At 41.5% G+C, this 27,057-nt stretch overlaps 1 protein-coding gene across 1 annotated transcript; it reads right to left on the bottom strand.

The window, feature by feature from the left end:
• RDH10 (retinol dehydrogenase 10) lies at window positions 1-26,684 on the bottom strand. Its single transcript, XM_047074035.1, has 6 exons — window positions 26,250-26,684; window positions 24,407-24,642; window positions 4,711-4,809; window positions 3,360-3,505; window positions 1,492-1,623; window positions 1-1,380 (listed from the first exon to the last, which is right to left on the bottom strand). Exons 1-6 carry the CDS (start codon window positions 26,536-26,538, stop codon window positions 1,257-1,259), a joined length of 1,026 nt encoding a protein of 341 aa, XP_046929991.1. The 5' UTR covers window positions 26,539-26,684; the 3' UTR covers window positions 1-1,256.
• Between the last annotated feature and the right edge of the window lie 373 nt (window positions 26,685-27,057).

Here is a 27,057-nt window from a genome sequence, read left to right as displayed (position 1 = left end):
TTAATTCTTTAAATTTAATCAGTCCTTTATAAAACGTCCCAATTAATTAGTAAAAGATGGCTTATTTTAATAGCCTTAAACATTGGTCGCTATTTAAACAAGACATTCTAAAAAAAAAAAAGGCAATCACATAATAGTTTATAGTAATTTACAAGTGGATGGTATACATTTAGATACAGAGGTAGAGGTCCACTTTAACAACATTTCACTAATACACATTTACCAAATTCAAGGCACAAAATAGTTTGCTTTACAAAAAAATACTGTAAAAATGTCAATTGCTGTTCTACAATGTGAATAAAACTTTCAGAAGAATCTTTACACCCTTCCATACGTACTCCATAGAATATGGTTTTTTCCCCCTCAGTAATCATAGTTGGCACAAAAATGGGGACTTTTTTTTTAATGCGGAAGTTCCCAATTTTAGGAACTGTTTCTTTGCAGAGCTGCTATGTATTCTAGATAAAAGTCCACTCAGAGAAATGAAACACAGCAACTTCCTGAGGAAAGGGCACTTTCTGTATGCAGCAAAATTCACAGGTAGAAAATGTATGACCTTTGTGGATAACTAGGTCTCCAGAGTAATAGATCCTTAAGGGAAGATTTCAGAGATAAAATTAAAAATCCGGCTAACACTTCAGTCATTATGACTTTAAGAAAGAGACCTGATCACCTTTACTGTAATAATCAAACATCATTTACTTCAAATTGGTGGAGATTTCAAAATTCCTTTTCAAAAGAGCTGTACACACAAACACCACGAAAAGCCACACAGGCTTTGCAAAACTGAAACTTATAAAACATGAGAAAATAGAGCACTATCAGTCCTTGAAGTTGCAAGGGCGTCAATTGGCTAGAGTTTAATTACAAGAATTAATAAACTCCATGGAGATTAAAAAAAAAAAAACCCACACGGCTGAAACACACTGTTGTTATCATCTCTAGACTTTCTGCTCATTAAAAAAAATAATGGTAGCCTGGAGATGTCACACAGTGCTTGTCTAAAAGATTTGACAGGTTTTAGGGTTCGGCCGAAAAGGAGCCTGCTGGCAACAAGGTAAGCTCACTTTTGCTGATCACATTTTCCAAGTATTCTAGTCGGTTAATTTACACTTTATTTTTTAAAAAGTTGATTTAAAAAAAAGTCAACATGGATTTGGAATCCAGAGAATGTCAATAATGCTGACGTAGATAGGACTGAAATACCTTGATCGTCTTCTGATAGAAATGATATTCCATACAAAAAAGATCGATTCTCAGATTCCATTTTTTGCTTCATTATTGTTTGTGGCTTGTTTTCTTTGAGCGATAAATGGGTACATACACTTGTCTGCTCCTAGGAACCGATACATGCACACGACTGCTTCAAAAGGGAGGATGCTGAAAAGGGAAAGGGGGCTATTAGCAAACGTGTGACGTCTCATGTGAAGTTATAGGGGTGGGGCGGGCATGAGACAGATGCAGTGCACCAGGGAACCCCACCCGAGTTACCTCTTCATGAACGTCACGATGTACATGAGGCGGGGGGTGCAGATCATGGGCTGGTCGGTGAGGATGGCCTTCATGGCCTGCTTCACACAGTAATCGGGCTTCAGAGGGGGCAGAAAAGGCTCAATTTCTTTCCTGGAAGTTATACATTAGAAAAATGAAATTAACGCAAAGTAGGGAAGACTGGAAATACACATCCAAACATTAATAACGGCGTTATCTAACATAGGTTCATTTTGTTTCCTTCATTGTGCTTTTCTGTATTTTCCACAATTTCTTACTATGAATACATTTTATTTGCATAGTCTGGAAAACGAGCTAAAAAAAAAAAAAAGCAAAATCAGTCTGCTTTTCTCTAAAATGAGAAAATCATGTTTTTAAAATGCCTTAAAATGTATTTCATATTTTTCTATTTTTTTTCAATAGAAAAAGAAGAGAGTGGCATAACACTCAACCCAAACATTATGCCGTACTTTTTATTTCTAATAGATTTTTTTTAACATTTATTTTTGACAGAGACCAAGCACGAGTGGGGGAGGGGCAATGAGAGAGGGAGACACAGAATCCAAAACAGACTCCAGGCTCTGAGCTGTCAGCACAGAGCCCAGCGTGGGGCTAGAACTCATGAACCGTGAGGTCATGACCTGAGCCTGAGCCAACATTGGACACTTAACTGAGCCACCCAGGCACCCCAACGACGCCAAACTTTCAGTGCTAAGTGTTGCTGAAATGATGGCGTGTATACTGGCATAACCTTCCTGAGTGAAGAAAGTCAGCTACACACATTCCAAGGTATTTTCTCTTGGGGGTCTCTGAAACAAAGTACATATAGACATCCTACCTTCAGCTGAATCCATTACATTACACATTAAAATAACCTAATAGTATAACGTACTCCTTTCACTTTTCATTGTCTCACCACAGTTTTGGACACCTGCCATGATGCTAAATAGGAAACAGGACTCCTTACACTCTCAGCAATTGGCTTCTAAGTATATAAGACGAAGACACACACACACACACACACACACACACACACACGGGAAAAGAGGCAGAGCTTGAGTCTGTTCCCATCCAGACTGGGAGTCAGCCTGAGACTGGAATGACTCAAATCAAGCTCCACCTGCTTCCCAGCTTGGCCAGGCTCAGGATGTGTTAAGAATGGCCCTCACCAACAGGGAACTGGTTCAGTTATCTTCCTTTGCCTTTCAAATTCTTCCCAGAAAAGATCTCAAAGTAAGCATGTCTTCACAGGTATCCTATTAAGATTTGTGAGCTTGTTTACCGGCTTAGTTCAAGTCCGACGTGACCTGGCATTTATATTCCCATATGCCTCCTTTCAAAGTGGGTGGGAATTTTACTTTGTCTTTAGTAAATCTAAATAGTTCTTCTCATTCTGTCACAATGAATCTACCTATATATACTCTCCACAAAAAGGAAGCTCCCAAATCTGGAGAGCAATATTCAAAGGTCTTTTTAAAAGAAAAGCTTACTCTTTTGTGACAGTGACATTGTTTCAGATCCAAATCAAAGTCACATTCATTTACCAATACTAAAGAAAAAAAAAAAACTCCTAAGGAAGTAGCTTCTAAGGAAAATCCTGGATATTTATGTTTTCTTCTTGAAGGTGCAGAGAGGCCAATTCCTTTCTGATGCTTCTAGACTGACTTCCTCGCGTTAGTATCTGTGTGGTACCCGACCCTCACCTGTTAAGCTTTTTCATTGGAACTTTACAAACCTTGACCAATGAAATGACAGGTTGAACTGTGAAATGATAGTTATAGGGTAAGATCTGATTCTACATATTCTCCCAATATGGAAAGATGATTTCTAAACCAGCTTTTTTATCAATAAGATAGGTTCTCACTGACCTGATTCGGCAGCCTCTGAACATGCCCGTGTCTACAAGGTAAGGGCAAACCAACGTTGTTTTAATTCCATCCTTTTCAGCAGCCTTTAACTCATGGCTCAGGGATTCATGAAAACCCACCACTCCAAATTTACTGGCACAGTAATCCTGAGTTAGAGGGGGAGAGAACAGAAACACTAAGTATGTGCACAGATCCCCCACCAAACCCACCGAACTCAAGCTTCCGTGATCCTATTACTTTGGTTATGTGTTTGATACAGAAGGTTACAGGTGACTAAGCCAAGAAAAGGAAAGCATTTTAAAAGACAGCTATCTGATGTGGTTTGGTGCAGAAATAATATTTTCAAAGCAACAGCAGACGAACACTTTTTGCCACATCGACCAAGTATCATATTACTTTGGGGAAGTTACCACAAAGGATTCTATAAAGGCTAACACACTGAAGCTAAAAATGGAGAAAGGTTCACTTTGAAGTTTCTGGAAATTTACAAATGGCCTCTTGTTCAGTAAAGGAGAATAAAAATCCAGTTTGTTTAATTCTATGAGAGCAAAGGTGAGTCTAGCTTAGGTTGTAAGCTATTATGATCCACTTGTCTTTTTAGTGTAAAGTGAAGAAAATGATAACTACACCTTGCAAACTTAAGCCAAACCTTTACCTAAGAACACACAGTATAGAAAGTTCTCCTTTGTCCCATTTGCAATGTAGGAGTGGAAATGTAGAACATGGAAGCCATCTGTTATTTGGTGTTCTTTTGCATATTTGCATGCAATTTTTAACTCTACGCTATAGGCTCCCACAGGACAGGACAGCACAGGCTGATACACACACATGCACTTTACAATTTGTGGTGAAGAACAGGGCTTGATTAAGTAAGCCCAGTTCTACAGATCTAACATTGCGAGACACCTCACATCTGCCGTAGCCATCTTCTCTGATGAGCTGATACAGGATGGCTCACTTCTGGCAAGTTGACCAAAACAGAACGTCAACCTTTGGCCTCATTCATCTGTTTCCCGTGGCACTGCCACTGCCCTCCATGGTTTCGTTCTTGACCCTGCACCTCCCCACCATCACCATGCAGAACTGCTAATGAAAATGGGGCACACTGAGGACTGGTCCACCCAGTGCTGCTGCTGCTGCTTTGTCAAACTAGCAGAAGTGATTTTATGGCACAAGATACTAGAGTTGCACCTCACCAGCTGGCCCTGGGGTATCGCAGAACATTCCACAAACAGCACACAGGTAGAGTGCTTTCATAAATGTATGGGCAACAGGTACTCTTTACAGGATTTGGGGATATTTGGGATAAAGCGACTGAAGGAAGGAAATGCTTTATATTAGACAAACCAACCTCGACTCCAGCAGTACTGAACAATCCCAGGGAACTTGCAACTGTCACAATATGACCATGATTAATCTCCAGCATTGTAGGAAGAAAAGCCTTAGTGGTCTGAAAGAGAAGGAAGATTGAAGCTTTAGAACTGACATTGTGAGTTTCATCTAAAAGCCAATCCTAATGTTTTACCCACATAATAAACGTTTCCCAATTCATTTAAAAATCTTACACATCCATGAAAAGAGAAGATCCTTGAAGTGTCTGGTTAACATAACACCGTCTCATTGGTATGGCAGGCCTATTATAAAGCCGTGACCAAAAGGACTGTAACACAAGAGCTTTTGGGGACAATCTCCAGAGATGAAAAGAAAGCCGTTAGTCGAAGACTCTTTATCACCTTTCAAGTGATAGTTATCTGCTAATCTAAACTACTCCCAGGTCAGAGATCTTTTTATGCTCATGACACTTTAACACAGCTATCTCCTGGTCTGTGAGAGGACCTCCAGCTTACCCTGTATCTACAGGAGGTAAAGTAGTTCAGGATGTAAAAACGCGGGATGAAAGTACAGGATCATTTTAACGAAAACTGTGTCCTATTCTGACTGCACTGCCAAGAGCTTACAGCAGTCTGAATGTACACACCCCTCTGTGGAGGTTTACAGGGCAGTGACTTTCCCACAGAAGCAGGTGACTGGCCAGTGTAGCCAAGCAAGTAGCAGAAGTTCCAGGGCAACAGACCCAGGGACGGCATTGATTTCTTATTCGCTAAACTCTTTTTCCCTCTGGATCTTTTGCCTTCAAGACACAACAAGGCTGTATTAAAAAAAAAAAAAAATTACTTCAAATTGCTTAAGATGATCTATTAACTACTTCACCAGGCTCCCAACAGTTTTATAACCTGCTTCTTAAAAGAAAGCAGCAAAGAGCAATCTGTCTACTGTTGAGTTATATCCCATTGCCAACACAGCCTCCCCATGATTTATGAAGTTAAAAAAACCCAAACAATACACACTGGACTTAAAGAAGAGTTGCATGCCCCTCTCTGAGGATTTCCTGGCTAAGGGATCACTGAATTTTTGCATAAATATCTAATTTGTTCCAATAATTTTTGCATGTACAAGATCAAAAACGGTCATTCCACTTATTTTGAAGCTTTTCTGTGTTCCAATCCATGGTGCACACAGTTGCCAGATGAATGTCTGTCAAGGGTCCCAAGGTGGTCCCCAGTCTGCCTCCTGATTAGCATGCAACTCCCCTGCCCCAGCTCCTACCCCATTTTTCTGGGCGACCTCACTGCTGCTGCCCAGGGCACCCTTCTCACCTGTGAGGTTTTACCCATGAATTCTTCTCTAATCTGACAATCTACTGCCAATGCCCTCCTACATCATTCAAAGTATAATATTAATCACGTGTTTACAAAACCTCTTACGCTTTTCAACATGCTTATGTCACAGGAGTTTCCAAATAATTCTCTACTGGAGGTGTTGAGCTTTTATATAATTCTATACCACCTTAATTTTGTTCATATTTCTTTAAGACACATGGTCAGTACCATTCACCATAACATATAATTACATGTTCTATGGGATTTTGATTGTTTTATATTTATTTGTCTGGCTGCCTCAGATGAAGCTGGGAGATGAAGCTTCAAAGATTATGGGAGAATTACTCCCCTGTGATACCCTGTGGAGGAGAGAATGTGAACCATGTGCCTTACGTACTTCAGAGACCTGGCATACTACTGGATGGAAGAGAGACACGTTTCAGCTGGATTTTTACCTCTTTGCAGTAGTTAGTGGGAATGGCTAGGGCAATTACGATAATAATTATTATTTTGGTCTGCTTGATAGCCAAAAAAGGCAAGACCTGGTACTTCAGGTCATTATAGGTTCAATTTTAGACTCAACAGCTTATATATGGCCATTATATTAAGAATTACAATAAAGTAACATCATTAAATCTAAATAAGAAAATGTATCCTTAAGTAATCAAGTCTGTAAGTCTTCTTTTAGGTATCTGGTTATGATGAACTGTTCCCAGATTAAAAAGTATAAAATTTATTCTTGACGTTATTCGGAGACCAGTTCTAAGTATTAAAAGTTTGCCTAGTCTTAGAAGACAGGCATAGGTTTAGTTCAAAGGATCTTACTTTTAAGTTCTTAAGTACGTAGAAAGTCTCAATATTAAATCCCAAGAAACGACACACAGCATAGAATACTGGCAAGAACTTGCTGCTTAATCACCTGATGAATCTGAATCGCTGACCCTGCTTGTTCACATCACCAGTGACCACTCACTCCAGCTGGCAGCTGGCCCTGACTAGAAACACATGGACACAGAGCAGTTTGGCTCTAATGACCTCCCTGTGCTCATGTGTGACGTTCGTTGTTGCCTGCAGGTGTTAAATGACCAATCCAGATCCCCTGCACCATATAAATGTAGGTGATACCAGATTAACAAGTTCCTAACTTTTTTTTTTAAGTTTAATTTGTTGCATGTTCTAAAACTGATTAATGACCCCTTCCCCTTTTCCTGAAATTAGTCTGGTGGTATTAACTTACTCATTCAACAAGTGTTTCTTGAACATCTATCTATCACAGGCAGGTACTGTTTTATGATCTGGCCAAATGATGATGGCTAAAACGGGAGCTGGTCCTGTGCCTGTCTCTAAGCAGAATTTACACTTACCGGCACTTAATTGTTAAAGCACTAGAACAGTTCTAGTGTATCCACAGGGTATTATGCCTGTGTATTCTAAAAACTGTGACTTGGGCCTGCTTTCCTCCCCACCCACCCTCCCACCAAGTAGTCTGCAGGGACATTTAAGCTACTTGTTTTGTATTTAAAGGAAGGAGGAAAAAAAGAGAAAGGAAGAAAAGAATCCAAATATGGCTGGCTAAAATCTTTTCCAATTGTGGGTTGTAAACATTTTTCAGAGAAATATGCTTCACTTTGAGTAGCTAGTAAAGTGTGACACAGGTTTGTTTTAAAGCTTCCTTTAGGGAGGGAGAGTTAAAAAAAAACGTAGTGGCAGGTCAATGTCTGGTTTAAAATATGTGATTTCTTTGCCCAATCAGGGACAAACACGACCTTCTGTATAAGTGAAATCCAATGTGTCGTTTCATTGCATTTTCTACATCCTCAGACAAAGGCCTATATTCTTTAGGAAGCTCACCAATTATAGGCCTAATACAATGACACTGCTATCAAGGCTGAGAACAAACAAGGTTGAGGAAACTGGGAGGTGAGAAAAGGCATCCAAGGCCAGGGTCAGCCTCAAAACCCAAACTCACGGTTTCCCAAAACTGGGGTCAAACACTCAGCTCCTAGTGTGTGCCAGGCAAAGGCAAGCCTGAGGTAAGAGCGTTCACATCAGGACCACTGAGGTTTCTTTTTAAACCTGAGTTTTCAGGGTTCGCACTGGAGCCTGATTCACGTGACTGAGCACTCAGGCTGTTAATCATTTCCTTTGCTGCCTGAATGGAGGCAAGCAATTACTGCTTGTGCCTTATTTCCACAACCCAAGTCCTGCCTTGTGTCTGGGGCACATTACCAAATAAACTTTGATCAACACTAATTCTATCCCTTACTTTACAAGAAAAATGCTATAAATGGGTGGCTAGAAAGCATCATATTTTCAGGAATTTTCCCAAGTAACCTGACTAGTTTTCTTTTCTAATTACTCTTGCCCTCAACAGTCTGGTAGATGACATCTGAGATAGCACAGCATATTCCGTCCTTGACACAGTCTGACAGCACAAAGAAATCTGGCACTTTGCAATGAATTATTAATGTGCACAAATATTGTAGCATGTATGAGATGGGGACCAGCAAAAGGTGAAGTGCTAGTTGCCATGACACCAGTCAGTTCAAGCTAAGGTTCGTGATCTTTAACTTTGTCTCAAAGAGTCATTAAAAGAACATAAAGGGCAAATCTAAAAGCACATCCAAACGGCTTAAGTATAAATTCATGCGTCTGCTACCATCAGTGGATCTGAGAGGGGCAACTCAGATAACTCACTGAACACCTGGACTGCTGTGTGATCTCCACTCAGGACGGATTACCTAGATCAGAAGTTACCACCCAATACAGGGGGCTCTAAAGAAAGTGCAGAGTTATTAGCTGGTGTCAGTGGTGGCTGGCAAAGTTAGCTAGATGCTTAACCCGAGTCGGAGAACTGCGCTCCGTCGCTGCGTCCTTCTGTTCAAATGTCTGCGAAACAGAGGACATGTAGTTCTCCATCAGGAAAAATGGCTGACTCTCAATCTAGGGGGTCTCAGAGTCAGTAACCAATATACATTCATTGGCATTGTCGGTGGGAGAATTTAAAGTTGGAACAGATCTAGTGAGTATTTTATCTGCAGCAAGAGATAACTCTTATCTCTGTCTCCTGCGTCTGTCTAAAAAGTGTGGAGACAGACCTTTGAATACTCATGAGTAATTTTATCACATGACTCCAATACCATAATTGGCCACGAGCTGATGGGGTTGTTACTGCTGACTAAAAAGAAAAAACAAAGGAGGGAGGAGGACATTCACATGGACACTGACATTCTTATGAAACATACTTAAATCTAATATTGCTACAGCTCCTCGGGGTTCTTCAGAGCACTGGGCACTTTGAAAGATAACTGTAAAGGTCATATTTATAATATAAACAAGAATTCCTTAAACAGAAGTGTGACTGGACACAGACATGACATGTCATATCTCGAGAAATCTTTGAAAGTTAGGTTTACGCCAAATTAACTTCCAACAGTTGTAACCCTCCAGATCATTCCTGGTGCTCTTAATGACACACAGCAACACACAGCCTGTGGCTGCACTGTCAGGACAAATTAGCCTAAAGTTCGACAAAAGGGAATGTGAAGAAATGTGGTGTCTGGCAAAGCCTGGCTTTTGAAATTTCGAGACTGATGACATTTTAAAGGTGTAGGTAAAACACCTAGAATGTGTTTTCCATATTTGCAAGCCATGCCAGGTTAATGGACACTAAGGGAAAAGCAAAGTTAATTTCTCACAGTAGGAAAAAGGCCTCATGCCATATTTTTGTGTGTTTGTATAACTGTCTTACGGTCAAGTCCAGAAAAAGCATCTTTGAAAAAGAATCATCTTAAAGTGTTTATCTCTCATGTGAACACCAAAAAACAGAAGACTTTCATTTGTAAAGAAGGTCATAAATCATATTTTGATGGGAAAAGGATTAACATCATCAGCACATATAAAATAGTAAGGCTTTTCAGAATCCTCAAATTAACAGCAGTATATACACAACTTGAAAAAAAAAAAAAAGTACAGTTAAGACTCCACTGCACAAAGAACACCTAACTGGACACCCTCACGGCCCCTCCACCTGGTGCAAGAACTCTACTTGCTGTTCTGCTCCTTCTGCCTTTGTCGCCTCCTGGAGTAACTTATCTTTATCAGAATCACAAAGGAACATACTGCTTATTTACAAGGCTAAAATGACATCTGGTGGCACTCTTCTCTGAAAACTCAGTCACTGCTCCTGGAAAACTATGATTCAGTAGTACATACAAACTATTGAAGGTGCTGTGAAAATATAGTGAGCGCAGTTAAAAAGGCTAATAGGATAAATATTTCAGCATGTTTAAAGATTGAAAAACGGTGACATACCCCCCCAAGCTAACCTGGGAAAGGAACATATGGCTAAATACTCTTAATTCTGTAGATTTACAGGTATCTGCTTGGTAAATATACTGACCACCAAACTTAAGCAATTTCACTCTGACCACAGAATGTGATAGTTGAAAGTTTTCATTACAAAATTATCTTTTAAAAAATTTTATTTATTTATGTAATCTCTACATCCAACATGAGGGCTCGAACTCACGACCCTGAGATCAAGAGTTGCATGCTCTTCTGACTGAGCAAGCCAGGGGGCCCCACAAAATCATCTTTAACTAGGAAGTAAAAACTAAATCTGAACTTGCTAGCAATATATTGATTGACTCTAAATCTTTTAGTTTCACTTAACAGCACAAATTCTGAAATCATTATAATTGAATGACAGCTTTTTTTTGTTGTTCTTATTTGGTGTGTTTGTAGAGACAGGAAAGTCTCCAGACAAATTGTGCAACAGAGCCCCACGATACTGAAGCCTGGAACTAATCTCGGACTTAACAAAACGTTCATCAAAATCTCTTATCAGATTGACACAAAACATTCTGTCTTTAGCTATAGAAGAGAGGCTAAAGAATATGTCATAACTGTTGAATGCATACCAATGTTACATCTACTGTCCTTTTTGTTATTATTTTGAGGCTATGGGGATTAGTTTAACGTTTGAAGGCATCAGCAGTTAATGCTTAACACACATGCACTAGTACATTCCTACAGTTGCCCTGCAACCAAGAAGCTAATAAAAGAGCTGGGCTTTTCAAATGAACACCTAGATGATGACACCATGAGTTATTCAGCAAAAATAAATGCTTCATTAACTTGCCTTCCCACTGTTAAAGCATGGGATGAATCTACCCCAAGGCAGCAACTCACACATCAACATTCCCTTGCATTTTAGGGTTTGCTATGCAGAAATGCTGGAAAGGAGGTAACTTAAAACTCAATCTGTCTGTAAAGTACACTGGTCTTTGGAGTCCACATGGTCCCAACTGCCAATCAGCTAACCATCCTTATTACTTGACCTCTTTGAATCTTGATTTTAACTCATTTGTGAGACAAAAAGAGAAGGTTCTCCAAGGTTTCTTTGTTCAAAAATGTTACGGCGACTTATATCCAATAATGCTTTCTTCGATTCCTACCACACATCTGAAATACAAGTTGTAACACTGAGGTATAACTTGCATAAGACTCTCGTAAATGACTCAATACGGTATCAGTTCCATTAGTGTAGATGCCAGCATCTGGTAAGCAGTAAAAATCTATTCATTAAACATTTATATGATGTCATGACTGTGCCTTTTAAAATAATGGAACTTGAGTTCAAACCTCTTACATATTAACAAAATTACACATTATCTGCAAAACATTGTTTTTCTGTGTCTCGGTTAAACTCAGGGAAGCTTGGTATGTTAAAAGAAACTGAACACTGAACACTGTTCCTGAAGTGCTGTCTTCCCTGACCCTCCCCCTGGCCGAGTCCCAGATGATCAAAGGAGTGTTCCATGATCTCCTTCAAGCTCAGGCCCCTTTCCCTATTTAATAACGCTTTACAGAATGATGAAAATAACCTACAAAATTGCAGCCAAATAGTCTGCTAAACATGTTGTCATTAATCCCTTTGCTTTGCCCCAAACTCAGATCGCATCTCAGAACTTGTAATAACGACAGATCTTCCAAAGGGCAGAGGCCCCGCTTCTGCTCTAGTGACTACTAACCACTTCCAGGAGGCATAAACACTGCACACACAAGCTCAGCCACTGCTCAGGCCCTCTGTAGGGGCCGGACTCCTTTGTCCCTCTGCCCCCATTCCAACAGCATGGCCCAGCAACGTCCCCGTGATCACCTTTCATCATCCTCTGTATTTCGTATGTGTAAACAGTTTACATCCTCCCTTGCTTCCTAGTTTGCTTACGGTGGAATCTTCAAAAATAATAAAATCGTTACGTAAGTAAAAAATATAATCAAGAAGTTACTCCTGAAAACTTATTCTGAAGTGTGCACTGTAACAACATAGAATTTACTCATTACAGATGAGGGTCTATGAGGTCTCTATGTTGTGTGAGGCACAGTTAAAGAGAAAGCTTTCGTCAACATCTGAGGGAACATGCACGTTAGCAAATCAGGTTCCATGCTGATGACTGTTTCTAAGCTTTAGTTCTCGTAGTGTATGACATTTTTCTGGATTCAGAAGGCATTTTGGACTTAAAAAAAAAAATCACAACTTAAATTTGGGCTCAAAAGCCCATCAGTTGTAGCTTATATGTCAGTACCTTCAAACTACCACTCCACTACTAAATTACGAGATATCTTCAAGGACAATGATTGCCAATCCAGTAACTGGTCTGGTATATTCTAGCTTCATCACAGAAGACGGCACTAATCACTTCTCAATCACAACTCTGGCAAAACCACCTAAACTGTTCCCAAATTGTGAAAACTAAAAAGGAAGACCTCCTCTTAGGTACAGCAGGTGTCTGAGAAATCATGCCCTCCATTATCTGATACTGGATGCTAGTGATACGCCAGGGGCCAGGAGCGGAGAAAAGGGGCATGCACAACAGGCAAGGTTGTAACTTATCCTGGGCAGCTCTTTAATGCATGGTCTTCATTTTGTTTCGTGACTCTTAGGGCTTTGGAAACTCCATCCTGGGCACGGTGACCAAGGGGAATAGGGAGCAAAAGTGCACTTGCACTCTTCCTTTTAGATACTGGACCGGAATTAAAAATGATAATAATAATAATAATAATAATAATAATAAACCTAGAGTAAGATTGGAACACAGAGTGTGTGGTCTGGCATTTTTCTTGTCTGGGAGATTTCTAAAGGGCTGATTAGCTCAGGAAAGAAAAACAAAAAGGCAGGGTAAGGAGAATATTGAGAAAGTGAGAAGGAAAATGTGTATTCAAGACCGGTTCCTCCTCAAACTTTGATGTGCCAAAGAATCACCCGGGATCCGAGTCCAATACAGATTCTGGCCCAGGAGGTCTGGGAGGGGGTCTGAGAGTCCGCTTTTCTAATGTACAATCTGCCAGATGATGCCATCACTGCCACTGCTCTGAACACAGGCTGAGCACAGGGTTCTAGCGAGAGCTAGGGAATCTGTCTACTCTAAACCTCAAGGGGCTTCAGATCAATTTCTCCTACAAACTCAGCAGATTTGGAAGATTAAGTTTGCTGCCCTCTATCCTACCCTCACTCTCTGAACCGGGATATTAGGGGTTGGGAAGCCCCACTCTCCATACCATTCCATTCTTGTAAGATAAAGCCTGGTTCAAACCAATGTCAAGGGCTCCCAGTGCTTTCTACAGACAACTATGAGAGTTTATGGACTGATTCTCTGTATATTTGCCTTGGATCCATTTTTAGCAGTGGCAAGCCCTTCTGTTGTCGTTTTGAATGTTAATGTATGTTAAAATCTGATACTCAAAGTGATGGCGTGAGAAGGTGGGGCCTTAGGGAGCCCTCAGGAATGGGATCAGTGCCCTTCTAATGAAGGCCCCAGAGAAACCCTTCCGCCATGTGAGGTTTCAGCAGACAGCTGTCTATGAACCAAGAAGTGGGCCCTCACCAGATGCCAAATCTGTTGGCATCCTGATCTTCTTAGACTTGTAGCTTCCAGAATTGTGAGACAGAAATTTCTGTTGTCTATAGCCCATGCAGTGTATGGCATTGTTACAGCAGTGCAAATGGACTAGGACAACCCCTTAGCCATTAGAACAGCTCCCAAACAGAGACCTAGGAGGCTTCAAAGTCCTCTCCCTGCATCCACAGAGGCTTTGAAGGCTCAGCTTTCAAGACCAGGAATTTAGGCCCATTCCACCTCAGCTTTTAACTTTTCCATTTTTCACATTTACCTTTCTGAAGCTTTCATGCTTTGGTAAGCCTATGAAAAAACCCCACCTAGGAAAACATCAGCCCTTTACAAATCAGATGCTTGGGCCAGAAGTTTGGACAACAGCAGCTGGGCAAAACTGCATAATTTTGAAAATCCATGATTAGCATTTCCAAAGGCAAAGCTTATAGAGTTATCTGGAATTCTAATCCCGTAAGATTATTATGTAACAGAATAAAAGTTTTACATTTTCCAGGAGATAAGCTTTAAAACAACACCAACAAAAAACAAAACTCAAATCATCCTGTTACTGACACTTTATGGTACCAAGTATTTCTAGAACTTTGTGTAGCCAGTCCTCATAGAAGTGCCCCGTTTATTTGCTACCTTTTGTGTCCAGCTTGTCAATGTCAACATGTGAACCAGAAAAAGCAAGGAAGCCAAGTGACTGAGAATATCCTACAGTCTTCTCAATGAGGTAACCATCTCAGATGCAAACCATGGAAAATTACAGAAAAGGCAGGGAAAAAACACATGAACTGGGCTTTAGTAATAAAATTCTGATGAGGTGCTGGTTCTTTAGCCTAGAATTTTACATTCTTGTCTAATTTATGGAGCAAACTTTCTGGAGATATTAAGCTAGGGTTCATTAGTCATTGCTAAAAGAACTAAGCTAGTAAAAAAAAACAAAAAAAACAATCAGCATTTGAAGGGGGATTCTTTCATAAGTGACTCACAGAAGAAAATTGACAAGGAGCTTTGAACCGGTGGCCCAGCTAAGTATTTGTAGAAGTTCTAAACTAAAGTCTTGGGATGAGGGTCTGGGTCCTAGGTTCTTCTTTCCCCAGGGGTGACCTTAGGCTAGTCCTATAATCTCTCTCAGTTTGTTTCCTCATCCATAAAAATGGGGATAATGGCTCTCTTTAATTCAGGGTTGCTTTGAGGCTCAAATGAGAGGAGAGTGTTTATGAAAGGGTCTGTAAAATTTAAGTGCTATATAAAAGTATAGTAAATGCACTCAAGACTCATTAAGCATATATTTACAGGCTATTTTGGTTACAAGTGCCATCTATTTTTGGTGATGTTGTTTCTTCAAGTTCCTGCAGTTCCTGGTTCTTACTATGTATGGCTCCCAGGCCTCCCTGCCCTCCACACAGCACCAGACCACGCTTCCGGCAAAATGCCAGTAGCTGACCACCAGAAGCAGCCTCAAAACCATATTGCTAAGCAGCTGTTTCAGTTGCCCAGCCCCTTCCGTTCAGAACCCTAGATGCTGCTGGGAAACAACAACGCTTTCCAGTAACACCTCTCCTCTAACCCTCTCTCCTCCAGTCCTCTTTTACTAGGAGCAGAAACAACCGCTGAAAATATAAATTACGACACCTGACAGAGAAGAGTCTAGCAAACATAAAAATATTAAAAGTTAGTACAGAACTATTTTAAGATAACTTATTATACCTGATGTGTCTTTTTCCCAAGAGATAATAGAACTATCTCGTCTTTAAAAACCCTTGAGAAGTCAGTAGGGGGCAGTATGTTAAGTGTAATTTGCAGGTGGGAAAATTCAGGCTTTGAATTTTAAGTTTCAGTTGTCCTCAAAATACCCATGTGCTTACATAAGTTATACCACAAATATTTTCCCAGTTACACTGATTTGGGAAGTGTTATTTTGAGCCCCATTGTTTAGAATAACACTAAGAAGCTGAACCTTGTTAATATTTAAAAATTCCAGTACTAAGCTATTTGAAAGAAAGGCAAGAAAAATTCACGTTTTTATGCAAGCAGCAAATGAGAGAGAAACAGCACGGTTTCCCCAAACCAAACCAAGCAAAACAAAAAAAGCAAGACAACAACAAAACCCCCACAAAAAACAACCTTCACAATATTAACACCATGGCCATCTTTCACGCATCATTTTGTGTGATCTTTGAAAGTTTCACAGACCAAGTAATGTTTTGTTTCCAAATGTGAATTCATCGTAAGTGGCTTGTCAGTTGGGCTAATTTGACAGCACTCAAGGCTGCGGCAGTAATTGCCCTGACTTGTTAAATATTCTAGCAGCATTTGCTGCAGTGTTGAAAGTTTTATGATCATTAGGAGAGGATATTCAGTTTTTTCCCTGTGGTTCACTTAATTTTAGTCTCAGAGCGTTTAGGAAAATGGTCCCTGACAGGTGTGAACTTGATTTCTAAGAGAATTGACAAATAAAGTAAAATGAAAAAGGAATCTAAGAATGGGCCATGCTGGGTAAGATCAAGTGAAAGATGTAAGTGTTCCCTGTGTTGAAAGGCACACCCTCCAGGGCTGGGATGGCATAAGCCTGCAAACCCAGGCCGACCGGGACCCAATGGCTGGCCAAATGTGTCAAGGTGACTGGGATTAAATCCTACAGCCCTGCTCTGACAACCTGTACTCCAAACAGTGGTATCTTAAGTGTGAGGCCACAATATAGCGAAGTTCTCTAAGGCTGGCCCACTCCAAAGACTGCCTGTACACTCTACCTGTCCACTACAGATTTTCAAAGAAAGAATTACGAGATACCACCCTCTGAGTTATTTTCCCATTATGCTTACAAGAAGTCTCAGCCTAAAAGGAATCTTTAGGTCAGATGATAATAGAAACCATAAAGGGTTAGGTCTTTGAATAGCTAACTCCTATAGTAACTTCTGAGATTAAAAAAAAAAAAAAAAAAATCAGTAATTAAACCAAGAGAGATTAACACATTTTAATCTGATCCCTAGAGTTCCAGGCTCAAAACAATGGATTTGACTCATTCAGTTGATACAGGGAGTAGTTCCCGATTTCTTAAGGACTATCAGAGTTTGTCATACTCCAAAGATTAGCTACAAAAGGCCCTTTATCTTGGGAAAATTACCGCTTGTATGTGCACAAGGAAAGAAGATACAAATCCACCCTGCCAGGACACCCCCTAGTGGAAATTCAGCATAGTACATACAATTTGGGGTTCCAAAAACATCCTGGGTATTTAGGACTTAACACAGTGGCTCAAATGAACTTTTTCCAGTCCGCTGGCTATAAATACACCATAGTCATGAGCCTTATTATTCATCAAGCATTCCAAATCAAGAAAACAAACGTGTCATCTATACATCTATCCACGTAGGCAGGTATCTGAATTAAACAGAGGCATACTGGCTACTTATAATTGAACGAAGCTTAATTTTGGTTTCTGAAAGAAACAGAACAGAAATTTTAGATGAGTCTGTTAATATTCTTTAATTCAAGGAAAAAACAAATAAAAAGGGGTTCCCTACTTTAAAAAATTATTCTAAGTCCCAAGTGAGGTTATTAAACTTCTTGAAAGGAATTGTATTCAAGTTAACTAAAGTCAATTCACTAGAATTTGCCAAAGATCTTAAAAGTCTGAAAAACGGTTAGGGTAAAAACAAATTTAAAGGGAGAGAATAAATGAGGAGAATACGAGCAGTTAAGTATTTGGCCACAGGGTTTGTAGCTCTTCCCTAGGCCCCAGTGACCCAATCCTGCAATGAACAGCAAAGGACACCACCCAGGCACACTCCATTCAAGCTTTTTGAACAAGCTATTCAATCAGTGTTAACATTAGCACAGGTTAAAGAATGCTTTCACTTTGACATGTCCTGTAGATTAATTTCTACTTGGGCAGATAACAGATAAAGCCTAGATGAAGAAATAATGAGGGAGAAAAGAACAAACATCAACTCCGCTTCCAGGAATCGAGATAACAGGACATAATCAAACAAGAGTGGGCCATTCCCTGGATGGAACTTTAAACTATTCTACAAGGACTACACCCTAATATACAAAGAGACTATTAAGTTAACACAAAAATATTATGAATATTTTTTTCCTCTCTCAGGAGTAGTGATACATTTTGTCTAAACTATTCAACTTCTTTTGTCTCCCAGGACTCAAATGGTAGACAGCGGAGCGCTCAGGGCTCCATCAAGGCACGGTGCGGTATCCAGCCCTGTGGGAGTTTTGGGTTGACCAGGAGATATGATAGATGATGAGTTTGGAAGGCAGGTGGAAATCAGCTTTAGAAGATCTAAGCTGCCATGCTAATAAGCCTGGACTTCATGCTGTGAACAATATGGTCACCCAAGGGTTTGGGGTAGCATAATCTTTAAGCAGGCACATAACAAATTCGAGTCTGCTAAGATAACCCTACGTTGAAGTGCAAAGGCTGGGAACAGGGAAAGAAGTTCAGAGACTCCTCCCAAAGTCCAGGCAAGAGGTGATGGAAGCACATGGGATAAGGCAGGACTGGGAAGGAGGGGATCAAAGTACATGGTAGCAACAGAACAGTCAGGACTCATGAATGCGGGCAGGATGGAGAATTAAAGATACTGCTGATGTTCCCAAGTTTGGCACTGGCCACACCAGGGAATTCAAGAAGGGGCAAAAAGAAGTGAGCTCAGTTTTGAGATTTGTTGATTTTAGGGAATGAGTGGAACAGCCAAGACAGGTGTGTGAACTTGGGAACTGTGTTAGAAATCAGATGAAGCCATTGAAATAAACAGATTACCCAGCTAGAGGTACACAGTGAGAAGAGGTCTGAGTATGCAATCCTAATCATTACATCTCAGAAGCAGGGAGGCCAGGAGGACTGGGAAGACAAGAGAAGCAGGAAAAAGTGGGCTTTTTATGGAAACTAAAGATGAGTTTCAGAGATGGTTAACAGGATCACATTCTGTAGAAAGATCAAGCTGCACACTGGATTTGGCAATTACGGGAGCACTATTACTTCTTCATATGATATTGGTTACTCAGCAGTATTTTTCTGAACTGAGGTAACCAGACACAGATTAAAACATGTATCTAAAATATTGGAAAGATTTTTAGAGGATGGTTCTCTGCTCATACCAGTTATGTAAAGTGATGTTTTATCAAGTCATAGATACTGATTTCTAGTAGCAATAGATTTGGGCCTAGCATGTAACATACTGAACATGGAAACTCGATGTTCGATGGGCATGTGATCTTATTCTATGTTAGGAAACAAGGCTATGAAATGACCCTCTTAGGGACACAGTCCCAAGTACCTGAGTGGTTGCTACCTAAGAGATATTCTGAAGTGGGCTCACAAGAATTAATAAGATAGAGTATTCACACCCCAGGTCAATTTGCAGTTCAGTTCAAGACCTAAAAAATCTTTATTTCTAAAGCTCAAACATGATACTTATGCATGTTATTTATTTAACAGACCCGTTCTATCAGAGACTTAAAAATTGGCCATGAATTCCAACCTTTTAGTAGCTATTGTAAGATAGGAAAATATTTTATAAAACATTTGGTATAACAATTCTTAATATTATGGTTTGAAGGAGGAAGTACTAGCCTAGTAGTTTTATATGAACACTTTAGAAATGATTTTTTTTTAAATTCTAAACCTAAGAGGACTTGAACAAAACTAGGTTTCTCTAACCAGAGAACAATACAGTATTTGAGATTAAAAACCAGTAAATCACATAGGAACTTAAACACTAATGATTAGGGACCATTCATGAGATATTAGGTACTACCATAGCACTAATGTCTTTAAGTGCTACATTACTCAGATCTAGGTGGTGGGCTTTTACTTTTCCTGGATGGATTTTAACTAAATAGACTTTAGACATTTGGATATAGATAAATGCCTAATTCAGTAATTAGTATTTTAAAACTGTGAAACCTTTTAAGTTAAGTGGTCTATTAATTAACTACCAATTATCTTGTCTGACTACCATATCAATAGAAGTAAATTACCGACTAGCTATTTGACAGATTTAGCCCTTTACCATGCAAAATTTCTGCAGAACATAAAAGGCCTGGAGTTAAATGCTTTTGCTACCCCCTTTTGGTTAATCAGGGATCAATTTGCTGCTCACGTATAAAGGCCAAATGCAGCTCTCTGGTCAAAAAGGATCTATAGATAAACTATGTCTCGCAAAAACAGCAAGCTAAGATTGGACTCCTCTTAAAAAAATAACAAGTGAAGCAACATTAACGTTTTGGGGGGAAACATGGGTTTGTAATTCCTGTATGGAGGCCAACCTGCCATATTTCAAAGGAGTCTAGAGAGGTATTTTCAAGTTTTTGTATCACACAGAGATACAGAGGGAGCCTAAGTGAATGTTTTCTGTGATTATGCCCCAATTAATGTGCATCGTATTGCATACATTCTCCTTGGTCTTGTCCTAACCATGAATGTCGCACAACAGATTATACTGACTAGAATCCATCCCAAATCTATCACTTCTTAACTGGTGACCAAGAGAAGGTTCCTAGGAGAGCTGCTGGTGATGGAAGAATACTGGACGATGAAGGATCACAGGACACTGGAGGGCTGTGCAGAACAATGGCAAGTACTGTGAAAACTTCCAATTGCTTACAAGTACAGACTACGAGGTTAAGAATCAAGGAAGGAACACAGGAAAAATCCTCTCCTTGAGGCCCAGCCATTAGGAAATATGAATGGTTGCCATAAATTCAATTGGAGCTTGATTCAAATTGGTTTATCAACACCGGCCTTCTCACAGTCGCTAGCCTTGCACCAATGAGCAGAGTTAATATACTACGGTAAATACGAGCACACAGGCGAGGCCGGGAGAATGGAAAAGTTGTATAGGAAAAAAAAAGGAGATACAAACAATTATGAATGTGAGCCAGCCCCATTTTGAAATTTCTTCAATCTTATGCAGCTTGAATTAGTCCAACATAATGCCTATTACCTTTTGAAATTTCAGAAGACAGGTCCCTGTGAGTATCCTCTGAGTAGGCTATCTTGTAAATATTTAAGCAGAAGTCTAGCCTATACTATCAAACATTTATTGAGTGTTTATTTAGTCTCAGGAGTAGAGTTCTATTGCAGGCAGGGGAAAACAAATAGAAGTATATAACAAACTGCCTTCAGAAAGCTTGCCATCTATTTCAGAATTTCAGGGCACAATGCGTAAAAAATTACACAAAAGAGCATGTACTGTGCCACAAAGGAGGAGAATTAAGAGATGTTGCAAGAGATTAATAATGGCAAGAAGAGAGGGGCACCTGGGTGGCTCTGGTGTCTGACTTCGGCTCAGGTCGTGATCTCCCGGTTTGTGAGTTCGAGCCCCACATGGAGCTCTGTGCTGGCAGCTCAGAGCCTGGAGCCTGCTTCGGATTCTGTCTCTCCATCTCTCGGCCCCTCCCCTGCTCATGCTCTGTGTCTGTCTCTCAATAATAAATAAACGTGAACAAAAAAAATTTTTTTTAAATAATGGCAAGAAGAGAAAAAGCTTTAGACAAGTCATTTAACTGCAGCTTCATCAGAAAATAAGGGATTAGAAAATAAGATGATCTCTAAGGATTCTTGCAGCTCTAATATGCAAAAATGCCAGAAAAGGGCTGGAGTGGGGAGGGAAGATTATAGTAAGAACTTGAGCTAGGCCTTAAAAGGTAGAAGAGTGGAGGAAGAGGGTCTCCAGGCAGGGCCAGTAGTAGAAGGGTTTGGAAGTAGGAGCACCCACAGCTTTTCAGTGGAAGTCCACACGGCTTTCCAATTCACTACATGGGACTTTAACTCTGGGTCGCGATCAACATACCATTTAGTGTTTTATGAAAACAGACATCGACTGCTACTTAGAAGTCTGGCTCCAGACAATCTGTTCAAATGACTACACAACTGTTTGCTCAGCTGATCTACTTTTTAAAATGAACGGGGCAACTTCTTTCCCCCAGCCAAATATAGTAAAAAGACACACTGGTTATTTTCTCTGGAAGGAAAACAGCATAAACCAATACATCTTTAGACAGTTGTCACACACGTTTTTGTTAAAGAGGACTACTGGAAAGGAAGCTGAATTCAGGTAGCTCTTACATCACTGCATATGTGCACCCACCCACCCACCCCCACTGCCAGTCCCTGTAAAAATTATAGTAAGTCTTCCTTTAAATTTTAGTTGCTAGTTCTCAACTTCTTAAAAGGTTTGTAAGTCTCGGCAAGAAGTCAGAAATTCCAACTCTAAAATGAATTTTCTGACTCAATATTGAAAATAAATTCTTAAGTTTAGATGCTTAGGGGAAAAACAGCTGGAGAATTCAGGAGCCTCCCATATTTTAATATGAAGTGACGTCATTATGGTCAAGGCTTCCAAGAACTCCCTAAATTGTGTAGTTAAGCAACATCTCAAAGCAAAGTAAGGACTCTGGGAAGGTGGTATATTCCTCCTTAGTATACAGATTCAATTCCACAATAATTTTTCTGTCAGAGACCTGATTCAATTTTCTCCTTAGGTTAGAAAGTAGTCCAATATTAGAGTACAGTATATCAAATGATGTGCATTTTCAAAGCTAAAGCTATGGATTTTCTGTGCTTAACACACTCTAAATTAGCTCCCATTTTATAGGATATCTAGCGAGAAAAGGCTGCTTTCCTCTTCAAAGTATTTAACTGCAGATTGTATGGGGTTTCTTTAAAAGTGTGGTTTCATTTGCAATTTTAAAATTCAGGAAAGTAATCATACAGAGAAAGTAGGCAAGATTTTAGAGCACTGGGTAGGTCAAAGTTTATGGTTCAGAAACTGAGGATCATCTCAGTCAAAGGCTATGGAGAAAAAAAAAAATACTGGTGTTGGTTCACAACTAGCCCACCAATGGCTATGTATCTGTTTAAGGATGACGAGCTGACTAAAATGAACTGGAATTTCTAAGGCACTTCCATCCTTATCATTCAAATACAAAAACTACAAGGCCACCTGCAATTCACATGTGTTATTTCAAATGGTGGCTGCTTGTTTTACTCAGAATTGTCAATACATAGGATTCTTGATAAACTGTATTGCCAAGTTTATTCATCTGCAGTGCCCTTTACTCACCTGATGCACCCCTTGCCACTTGTTCTTGTGGACCCCATGGCAGCAGGGACTTTTATTCAGTTGCCCACCCCCACTGCACACAAGACAGACAGACAGACACACACACACACACACACATATGCACATGCGCCCCCCCCAAAACACACTTAAGTTCCCCCAAACTGTATTTGGTAATCTCCTTACTCATTTAAAAGATCAATATGAATTAGTTAAGTCATTTATGTGTTCATTTCTTGAGGTTTGAAAATGGGTTAAATAGAGCTCATGTTTGAAAATAAAACGTTAAAGGAAGCTTCTTTCAGGATCAGAGAAATGGTTTGATATTCAAGGAACAACATTTGAATAAGCACTTCTAAAGCCAGATTAAGTTTTTAAGCAGTTGCTAAAAAATTAATGAGGTTTAATGTGACCTATTTAAAAGAAACAGTTCTTTGTTGTGTTCCATTAGAAGGCTAATCCGCCTATGGAAAATACAAAAAAAACAAAAACAAAAACAAAAAACAAAACAACAACCCAACATCCTACCTCCTTACCCTTTCCTTATTGGCTCTTACCTATCTACGAAAATCAAGGGGAATTACTTCAGAGGAGGAAGAGAATAAAGTGGGTCAACAGTGTACAGTTATGGGGGAGAGCTTCACACCCAACATTACTGAAGTTTAGCTGGAAAATTGGGATTCATTTTGTCCCCAGAGCAACAGAAGGCCCTCCTTCCCTCTCATCCTTAGATGCTGTAGTTCTGACGGTTAGAAGCGGATATGGTTCAAGTCTCTCCTTCCTCAAGTCTCACCGTCCTCCTGCCCCTTATATAGCGACTCTGTGGTCCTATCAGGGTGACTTCAGTTCTCCTGAGAGAGGCATCTTGTAAGCTGAGACAGTTCTGAGACCTACTCCATCAGGACAATGCCACAGACCCTGTGGCTGGTCAATGGATGTTAAGTGACTGCCAGGGTGGCCTGACCACTCCCAGTGGACCACAAATGCTGATCTCAGAATCTCTGGCACTTTCTAAAATGTGGCTGAGCAGTAATTTGGAAGCCTAAACTCTGACTTCAGGAATTCATAAGAACAACCAATGTTTTACAAACTCAACAGAAAGTAAAATAAACAAACCCAGGGTTTTATGCTCCCTCTAGTTATTTTTATGGCAATCTTTCAAACTAGTTCAAAATGTTCAGTCCTTTACTCTCTCAAGAAAGACTGCATGGGACGGGGGAGAAAATAATCATTTGATAGTAACTGGCATACAGTGTAATTCACCATGGGGAAATAGCAAATTAGAAGGACGCTTTGTGGTGAAACAGTGTAGGTGTCTTCCAGGATGGTACTGAAGTCTGGCTCCTTCCCAACCTTCTCACTGAGGAAGGCCTAGTAATAAAAACAAGGATGTTTATATTTACCCAGAAGTGTGCGTGGCAATTGACCATCATGGTTCTCTCAATGAGCTCATCGGGACATTCCAGAAGGTGATGCCCAGAGACCACGCCGGCATTATTGACCAGGACTGAGACCTCGCCAACCTCCTTGCGGACCCTTTCTGCAGTCAGGTAGACATTCTCCCTCTTTCCCACATCACAGGTGTAGGTAAAAACCTGCAAGTTACAGTGGGGCAGAATTTCTTCCTCACCATTTCCAGCTGTCCTCGGAAGTCCAGATGAAGGGGGAGAAAATGGAACAGAGAAAGGGTGGGGGGGTGCAAAATGTGAGTCACGTGGCAATCAGTAGGACAAAGATCACACAAAACAAAAATACTACAGTGAGCTTCAGATTTCTAACACCATAAGGCTTGCCAATGACTGAACTTACAGCTGCCTTCCTCCCCCAAGAGTCTTTGGGAATTATAGCAATTTACTGGATAACTTTGCTTAGGGGAAAATCATGTAATTGTGACAAGCCCAATACAAGTCAGACCTCATGGGATCAGCTTCCTGGAGCTAAAGACACCTGGAAAGAACTGATCTCAGCCCAGAGAATAACACCCCCTCCTCCCAAACACAAATAATACACACTCCTCTTTTTTTGAGGACCAGGGGCCAGAATCGGCTCTTTTTCTTTTAGTAAGAGCACCTTCAAAATGGGAACCCTCCTTAAGGCTCACCAATCAAAACTGTAGCTAACAATCTGAAGTCATCCAAACCCAAGAAATGAACCTAAAGTTTCTCATGAAAGAATGGAGGTCACTGGTTTGTTTTAACTGGAATCTCCGAGTTCTCCTCAGAAGCACCTCGCATAAATCAAGTTTACAGGTAAATATGCAATTTTACCACCGAAGATCTCAATTTTGAAAGCCCAAATCTCTTTCCTGGTTTTTGAATACCTTTATCTTTTAGGTTGCAGCAGGGAACACAAAAATCTGTATTTGCTACCCTTCCATACCACTTTTGAAAATGTAACAGTTTTGACCTTTGCTTTTCTGGCCTAAAAGGCAGGTGCCAATACTTATGGTGAAAATTGATCGATATGGGGGGAGGGGTGGGGTCCAAGTTAATCTCCTCCGTATAGTTCTATGTATTTTCCGGAAATGAAAAATTTTGTCAAAGAGCAAGAGCCATTATCAAATTTCCTGGACCAATATTTACGGTTGGTTATGGTCTCCGCATTGGCTTAAAAAACAAGAAATAAAAAACAAAACCCCTCAGATTCAGGTTAGTTTATAAGTATACAGTGAGGCAGATTTCCTGAGGTTATCAAAAACACGGAATAAATTTACAATGAGGCTTAAATCCTCCAAGCGCTTTCCAAGAGGCAGCACACCTTTCAATCAGGCTGAGTATGTAACTAAAGCACTTACCTGTCTGTGGTGCAACAATGTAATTATTTTCTGGCGGCTAAAGTTATAGTGAAATCATCAATGCCGCCTTAGCCCCAGCGGTTCAGACCACAGTAACACACAGACATGCATCAGTCGAGTCTGAGAACAACTTCCCAGACTCCTTAGTCTCCCATCGCAAAAGCGAGTGAGCCATTTCTTAAGGATTCACACCTGTGCTAACAAGCTCTGCCTTCCCGATATCCCCAGAGGGTTTAGGAAACCCGACATTCGCCCCCAAGCAGGACCCCCGTAAAGACAAGGGTTCGGCACACCTTCCCCCTTCTAGAACAGAGGTGACCGTGCTCCTTTCCCAGGGGGCCAACTCCACTCGCCGAAGACGAGCCGGGCTGACCAGGGCAATGGGGTTTGGGGCCCTCCCGGGGAGGGCTCGGGGGTGGGGCGAGGCTTGATCCGGCGCAGGTCCGAGTTACCTTGCAGCGCCGCGGCGTCGGCCGCCTCCAGGTCTCGGTAGATGTGGCGCACCATGCCCGCCGTCTCCTCGTTGCTCTGAGTATTGATGTCCCAGAGCACCAGCAGCGCCCGGCGCCGGGCGAACTCGAGCGCGAAGAGGCGGCCCAGGCCGCTGCCGGCGCCCGTGATGAGGCACACCTGGCCGGCCACGCTCTTCTCCTTGGGCCGCACCAGCCAGCGCGCCGCGGCCAGCACGAACGCCCAGAGCACTTTGAAAGTGACCACGAAGAACTCCACCACGATGTTCATCGCGACGCCCGGAACCCCGCAAGAGTCCAGCGTCCGCGTCCGCGCTCACCCCGCGCAGGGCAGCCCGGCTCCCGGCCCCGGGGCGTTTGTCAGAGCCGCCCAGACCAGAAGGCTGCGCCCCGCGCCCTCTCTCGAGGTGCCCTCCGGGCTGGAGTGCGCGGCGCCGCTCCCTGCTCGCGCGGGGCCACTCCCGCCCGGGCTCGGCGCGGTGGCCCCGGGGTTGTGCCCGCCGCGGCAGCCGCCCGGCTCGGCGCCTCCTGCCGGCGGCCGCCCGCCCGCCCGTCCGTCCCGCAGCGCCCGCCCGGCCGGTCCCGCTGCAGCGGCGGTGACAGCCGCGAGTTAGTCGGCGCGCACTGCCCTCATGGCCAAGCCGCCGCCGCCCGAGCGTCCCCGGAGCCGGCGCGGCGGCTCCCTCTCACCCCGGGGGAGGGGCGCGCAGCGGAGACCGCACGGGCCCGCCGGCCGCCTCGGGAGTTGTCAACTTGACCCAAGTTGCGAGAGGGTGGGAGAGTGGGGTGC

This window comes from Lynx rufus, unplaced genomic scaffold (assembly GCF_022079265.1).
Source record: "Lynx rufus isolate CCGP_SWC_20201006 ecotype Redwood Valley unplaced genomic scaffold, mLynRuf1.p SCAF_12, whole genome shotgun sequence".
NCBI lineage: Eukaryota > Metazoa > Chordata > Mammalia > Carnivora > Felidae > Lynx > Lynx rufus.
Note: the sequence above shows the minus strand (reverse complement) of the source record. Positions and strands in the feature narration are given on the sequence as shown.

Excerpts from the sequence above, each read along its gene's own strand:
- RDH10 (XM_047074035.1), bottom strand. The coding sequence starts at position 26,538 with ATGAACATCGTGGTGGAGTTCTTCGTGGTCACTTTCAAAGTGCTCTGG. Across the intron at positions 24,643-26,249 it reads CGACGCCGCGGCGCTGCAAG|CTGGAAATGGTGAGGAAGAA; the intron begins GTAACTCGGACC and ends TTCCGAGGACAG. Across the intron at positions 1,624-3,359 it reads TTCAGAGGCTGCCGAATCAG|GAAAGAAATTGAGCCTTTTC; the intron begins GTCAGTGAGAAC and ends TATAACTTCCAG.